General features: G+C 35.8%; 1 protein-coding gene across 3 annotated transcripts; it reads left to right on the plus strand.

Moving 5' to 3' along the window:
• The first annotated feature begins 330 nt into the window (after positions 1–330).
• LOC107785688 (alkaline ceramidase) lies at positions 331–5,996 on the plus strand. 3 transcript variants are annotated; one of them, XM_016607053.2, is made up of 3 exons: positions 331–597; positions 3,164–3,423; positions 5,231–5,996. In XM_016607053.2, exons 2-3 carry the CDS (start codon positions 3,176–3,178, stop codon positions 5,742–5,744), a joined length of 762 nt encoding a protein of 253 aa, XP_016462539.2. In that variant the 5' UTR covers positions 331–597; positions 3,164–3,175; the 3' UTR covers positions 5,745–5,996. The 3 variants fall into 3 exon arrangements, with proteins under 3 accessions (XP_016462539.2, XP_016462540.2, XP_016462538.2); XM_016607054.2 differs by having other exon boundaries at positions 3,175–3,423; XM_016607052.2 differs by lacking the exon at positions 331–597 and adding an exon at positions 759–863.
• The last annotated feature ends 1,374 nt before the right edge of the window (positions 5,997–7,370 follow it).

Genomic DNA, 7,370 nt, shown 5'->3' on the forward strand with positions numbered 1-7,370 from the left:
TAAAAAAGAAAGGGTAAGTGATTGAAAGCTAAGAAACAGAAACTAAATACAAATCGAAACTCAAAATAAAAGAGAAAGAATTTAAAGAGGAGTTTCATTAATATTTGACATAATTCTACCAGAAAACTAAAATTTGACATAAGTTAGAAAAGTTGCCACCTGGCGATATATTACACGTGTACAACCAGCCGAAACTCCTCTAATATAATCCAAACCGTCTATTATTTCAATCCAACGGCTAAAACTTCACAAAATGTGAATCAAAATAAAAAGATTCCCCTGCAAATTCCAAAATTTGCCTTAGAATAAATAACGAATCCTCCTTTTTCCGGAAAAGAAAAAAAATCCTCCATTTTCTTTTTAAAGTTAAAAAGATCAAAAAAGAAAACTGCAAAATCATTTCTTATTCTATTTTTTGTTTGCTTTTTCTTTTTCCTTATTAACCCTAGCAAAGAAGAAAAAAGCAAGAGAGAAGAGAAAGAGAGAGAGATCCCTGTGTGTGTTTATATGCACACACATATATTTATTAGAGGAAGCAAATCTGTGGAAGATTAATAGGATATTTTTGGGTGTGGAATTTGGATCTGATTTTGAAAGGTTTGTCTTATTTTCTGAATTATTGGTATTAAACTATAAATAGATGCACACTGTTACACACATATATATATGTATATTTTGCATGTATTGTATTTTTCTGTGTGTATGCGTGTGTGTGTGTGTGCTTTTTTTTGGGGGGGGGGGGGGAATTTTGGGGTTTTACTTTGGGATCTAATGGTGATGGATTGGTTAAAATTTTGGGGCTTTATTTGATTAAGCAGTGTAAGATGTGGTGGTTATATGGTGTAAAAATTGGATCTTTGGAGGTGAGTATTGTTAATTGTTGTGTTTTTTTTCCATCAATTTAGATTAATCTTTTATTTGCGGGGTTAGTGGAAATGGTTTTTGGAGAAATGAAGTTTAATGCAATGGTTATATTGGGGGTTGTATGTTGGAGATTTATAGCTGTTATCTGCACTTGTGCTTGTGTGTTATAGCAGGTTGCCTAGTGGATTGTCGAGGTGTGAGCAAGTTAGGCTATTCACCCCGTAGTCGAAATGCAACATAAAAAAAGAAAAAAGAAAAAGGTTGGAGATCATAGCTGAAATATTTTTAGAGAGGACCTTTTGGTATTATAGGGCCCATGGTAATGTTGATGATGGTGTATACCAATGGAGGTTAATGATTTGACTAAAGTAGTTGATTCACGTGAGTTAGTGGTACTTTCGGGTTTCACGTATTAATTCATGAAAGAGGAGTATGTTTTCTTGAAACAACTTGTTGAGTTAGTGATTGGCTGGTTGCTTCGAGTGAGAGATTAAATGTGGCATTGTAAATCGAGTAGCTTGATTGACAATGATATGTGGCAAGGCTTTATTCTTAGATTTGTATGTAGAAGGATTAATGTATGAAGACTCCTTTTTTTTTTCCCTATCATAACTAATTAAAGTAGGTTTTAGGAGTCTATAGCACATTCAACCAATTAAACTATAAGCGAATGTCAACCTCATTGTAGGTATACTAGTTTAGCAATATATTTGATCTTCCCAATTCAGCAAAAAATATGTGTGATCTTGCTGATAGGAGAAATCTCATCCGATCTTCTCGGGAGCAAATTTTTTTCAGTTTTGAGTGAGATATACGTGGACTTAAGAAATGTGCATTGGAGAAAAAGAAATTTTGTTGATTTGATCGATTGATAAGAAGAGACAGAGTGTGCATAACTTCATATATACTCCATTTCCCACTTAGGATCTAAGTTGACTTTGATGGCCAATTTAGACAATATTCTGAGTGATATTTGGTCTCACAATTTTGATTGCCAAAATCATGTTAAGGTAATATGAGATAGAGAGAGTATAAAAGAGCCAGACATGAGGATGAAGTTACTGTGAATCAAGTCTTCATTAATGCATTCATGACCTTTAGACCTGGGGCCAAATTTTGAGGATTTGCATTAGACACTTTCCAAAGTTTAACAATAATGAATAGTCGTCTACTGTCATGAGCACAAGTATTCTCCGTGCTGAGATCCTGTGTTGCAGTATCATGTGGATACCATGACTCATCACTGTCTTAAATGTTCTTGGGTCCCCGTCCCTTCTTCTTTTTTAATTTCATGTTGTATCGATTCTTCGTGGTTCATCCAAGAATATTATTTGTGTCGTAGTAATTGTAAGGTTATAGTCAATCCCTTAGTGTTGCAATTCTTTTGTTCATTCACATGAGGTAATGCTGATCTCTGTTTTAAAAGGCGTTTCTGGGGCGAGCCCCGGGGCGAGGCGTACCAAAAACGCCCCGGGGCGATGGTGTGGGGCGAAAGTCTTCAAGAGGCGTACGCCCTGCAATTTAGGGCGTACGCCCGGGCGTTCGGGGCGCGTTTTTTTAGTAAGGAGTAATTCCCAAAGACTTTTTCAAATTAAAACAAAATTTGTTGAATTAGTCCTTCATATAATACCCAAATTCTCAAAAGTCAGTTTGGTAATTACTCAAAAGGTTTAAAAAAGAACTCAAAAGTATTAAATTTAAAAGTAAAGACCTTTTTTATTGATCTAAGCGCTAATTCATGGTTTTTCCAATTTTTTATCTTGTCCGCTAATCTGCTAATATCTCCCAAAAGCAATGAATATTTAATTTTTTTTACAAATACAAAGAGAACTACATTTTTCTTCATAGCAGCAAATTCAAAGTTCAAATTGCAGGTTAATCATCCTTTTTGTTCCTCCATATAGAAAACTTTATTCTTTTAGACTCAAATTACTTGTGCTTGTAAGTAACGTATAATAGATTGTTTTGATTAGTTTTTTGTGGGGATGGAGCACACATATATATAGTTTTCTTCAATTTTTATGCAATTTTACCTATTTATAAATATTTACTGTCATTATATTATTTTATAAAATATTAAAAATTAAATAACTATGGGGCTTACGCCCCGATGAGGCATATGTAAAACGCCCCGCCTTACGCCCACGCCTTTTAAAACACTGATGCTGATTATAATGCTTCTTAGGATATATATTGAAAATTTAAATTTCTTTAATACTATTGAGACATGCTACAAATCTTGAGTATTTTACTTGCATCGAATATTGTAAGTGCCTACAAGCTGACTTTTTCAAGTTAGACATTTTGCAGGATGGCAGATGGTATATTCTTTTGGGGTCCTGTAACATCTAAAGAGTGGTGTGAGCCAAATTATGTGCAGTCATCTTATATTGCAGAATTCTTTAACACTATTTCAAATATCCCATGCATTATCTTGGCTCTCATTGGTCTTGTGAACGCCCTCAGACAACGGTTTGAGAAAAGGTTCAGTGTCCTCCATATATCAAACATAATACTTGCCATAGGGAGCATGACATATCATGCCACATTGCGGCAGATGTAAGCACTCTCTTCATTCGGCTCTGTTATATTCTCTGTAAAGCTTGCTTGGTGTATGATAGATATGTATGTATGTATGTAATCTTTGATCATCCTGTGTTTGCTAAAGTATAAGGAAGTTGATTCAAAAGGATGCACCATCTAATCTTAGCCATGTTTTTCGAGATATTGTATAAATCTCCTATATATGAACAGGAAGACACTAAACTGAAGATATTATAGGATGCGTGCTAATGTGATTGCAACTTTTCACTGCCTTAAGAAAATGAGAACCTGTGGCCTAACAGCAAATAAAGTAATAAACTGCTGTATTGAGGCTACCCCGTCCTTGTAGGATTTATGTTATACTTTTTGTAGACTGAACCTGTTAGAGAACGCATGCATAGAAGATTTGGATTTCTGTTATTTTCCTTATGTTGGTGTCTTAAATATTTTCTTCTAACAATTAACTGTGTTGTAGTCACAATATCATATAATCTTTTTCGCGACAAGCTTACTTTTGAAAAATTAATTGGCATTGATCTTGCAGATGAACACAAATTGCATATTTTGTTACTGTATTGGTAGGATGATTCTATCTATTGTATACACACACAACTCAAATTTTTAAATCTCCTGGCTTACTGATTCTTGAAAATGTAGTAGTGCCAAAATAATTCAGCTTTTCTAAAAGTGTGTGGGAAAGAGGAGCACAGAGATGCGTGGTTTGATCCTGTCAAGAAGTTTCTAGTGCATTAAGTAGTAATATCCATGACAAAAATGGTGATGGACTTAGTGATTTTTCTATTTAATCATTTCAAAAAATTTGTTCGATTTAAAGGGAAGACTATGTTAATGATTTAGTATCAGTTGTTCTATTTAAGGCATTTTATGTAGTTCCTGTTGAAGCACCTCTTTAGCTTTGATTGACAGATAACATTTCAAGAACAGTGTCGTAATGAAGTAGTTGATGAGATAGGTTAAATCTTTGGTAGGAGTGAAATGTGAAAGCAGTTCTTTAAGTTGCCCCCTTATAGGCAGAGGCCGGAATTAACACGTGTTTTGCTGGTGGTCAGTCCATGCCCCTAGTTCTTTTTTCTTTTCTTTCTCCTCTGTGTGAACTGTTATCTGTTGTGAAGCCGTGCAGGAGATCTTGGAGTTGGTTTTTGTGTCTTAACAAAATCTTTTGAGACACTGGTGTTAATAAACCTAGGATATACAGGCATTCAGATTTATACTTTCCATAAGAGGATCTAAAACTGCATTTAACCTGGATCTCTAAATGTGGCCAACTAAGATTTTGTTTTAGAATGTAGCTCTTCCCTTTGATTTCAATGAACTTATTAGTTGGGAGGTTTCACTTTAGGTTTCACTTGTAAAGGTACTGGCAGTATTGGTGCTGTGAAAGTGGCTCTTATCGTTTACATGTCGTGCTCCCGGTGGAATACTTTTGTCATCTTGTTGCATGACACAATAAAGCCTACTATGAATCATATACCCAGTACCATCTTCAGTGTGCCTCTTGCTTTTTTGTTTTTAAAGGGGAGATGGAGGGAATTTTTGGATTACAAGGTCGGAATCAAACCCTCACCATGGTGCTATTAAGATTCTCCACGCCTCTTGCTTGTTTTGTGCTTGTTTCTGAAGTTTTTTTTGGAGACTGTCCTTTCTGACTTCCAAATAAGGAATTAATTCCCTATGCTTTCTTTCCATGTACAATGTGCATGCAGATAGGAGACAACAGTGATGAAAAATATAATTGTAATACTGCCTGCTTTTATGTGCTTGTATGTGTCCGTATACCATTATCCATGTATTAAATTGACAGGCAACAGCAAGGTGATGAGACACCAATGGTCTGGGAGATGCTGCTGTATATTTACATCCTCTATTCACCAGATTGGCATTATCGGAGTACAATGCCAACCTTTTTGTTCCTTTATGGTGCACTCTTTGCCATTGTGCATTCACAGATTCGCTTTGGCATTGGTTTCAAAGTACATTATGCGCTACTGTGCCTTCTTTGCGCTCCTCGGGCATACAAGTATTACATTCATACAGAGGACTCGTTGGCAAAGCGGCTCGCAAAGTTATATGTGGCTACGTTATTGATCGGAGCTGCTTGCTGGCTATGTGATCGATTATTCTGCAAGCAAATTCAGGGCTGGTACTTTAATCCACAGGGTCATGCAGTGTGGCACGTGTTAATGGGTTTCAACTCGTACTTTGCAAATGCATTCTTGATGTATTGTCGTGCTCAGCAACGTGAATGGAATCCCAAAATCAAGCACTTGTTCGGATACTTTCCATACGTGAAGATCCAGAAACCAAAAACCCAGTAGCAGAGGTTACTTCTCTGTTGAGCCGAGCCTATAATACGAAACATGTGCAGGAAATGGCACAGATGAGCAAAAGCAAGCACTTGCAATTTTTTCCTCTTTTCCCATTTTGCAGAATGTAATGTAAATGAATGTCTGGAATAGTTTTGACTTGACCGAATAGTGGTTAATTTTTGACTCTGTAAAATTAGTGGTTTCCCAGTGTACCATATATTACACTCCCACAGAAGATAACATGGGATAACTAGTTGATTCTTTTTTTTTTCTTTTTGTTTCTGATAATTTTTCTTTTACTTTCTTGAATATCTTCCGACATGTTTTACTGCTATGTAAACACGTTGAATTATGCTGGTTTATACGATTTATTTCTCAGTCGGATACAGCGCAATTCTGCATAAGATAATCTTGACGTTCTCTTTGATTGCTTCCATTGGCAAACTTCCTCCTTGCCGACGGTTGTGAGAATTCTTTTAAACTATCCGTATATAGTAGTTACTCTATATTCTGTTAGGGCTGTCTAATGGTACGGTATTACCGGTACCGGTACTGAACCATACCGCTCCAGTGGTTGAGTAGGGGTGGGGGATTTGTGGTGGAGGGTAAGGGTAATGGTAGGGTATCCGGTTTTGTACCCTTAGTACCGGTACCGGAAGTACCCTTAAGGTACCGTACCGGTACCGCACCCGCACCGGTACCCAATGGTATTTAAAAAATAAAAAATCTAGCCATTTTTGTATTGTTAAAATAGTCGTTGGCAACGGCCAAAAACGGCTATTTTTGCCTCCCTAGCCCCCAGCGTCTCCCCTAACCCCTAATTTATGTTTTTAACCCCTAAGTTTGTTCAAATACACTTTAGCCCTATTTTAGAACTATAAATACCTCATTTCATTCTTTCAATTTTCATTCAAAAACTCTTATATCTCTCTGATTCTCCATCTCTCTCTATCTCTAATTGCAATTAACGTGTCGTCGGCGTTTGGTACATTCGTTCCAACTCATATTAATTTTCGCATTTATTTGTGTTATACTTGTGTTGCTATTTGTTGTAATTTTAATCATTTATTATTAAAAATGACTCCTAAAGTGATAAAAAGATGTGTAATAAATCTACTAAGGATAATGCTAGGGAGGGGGTTCTCGTTTTGAAACAAATCCTAACCAGTTCGGGTTTAGGAGTTACATACAAGAAACATATAATCCCGTTTTCCAGGTTTTCCTAGAACAACTGTTAGAAATAATGTTTGCGATGAAGACTGCTTTTTCAGGGTTTCCTAGAATAACCGTTAGAAATAATGTTTGCGATGAAGACTTGCTAAAATATTTGAAGAGAATAAACTTTGGCCTTAGAAATAATTCAAGAAGACAACGATGCATGTACTATCTACCGGAGACAGCATGGACGCAAAAGAACAAGTGCTATCAATTTCAAGCAAAGAACCAATAGAAATTATTGAAAATCTCTGCAAATGGAAACAAATTATGTAATTTTATTTTTATAAGTATAGAATTTTTTTCCATCTAATAAAGCTTGTTTGTATTTAAATATAATTGTTTTGAATTTTTAATTTAAAATACCCCTAAGTACCCCTAAAGTACCGGTACTGCACCTTTAAGTACCAGTACCCTTAG

Source organism: Nicotiana tabacum, chromosome 14, assembly GCF_000715075.1.
Source record: "Nicotiana tabacum cultivar K326 chromosome 14, ASM71507v2, whole genome shotgun sequence".
Lineage (NCBI taxonomy): Eukaryota > Viridiplantae > Streptophyta > Magnoliopsida > Solanales > Solanaceae > Nicotiana > Nicotiana tabacum.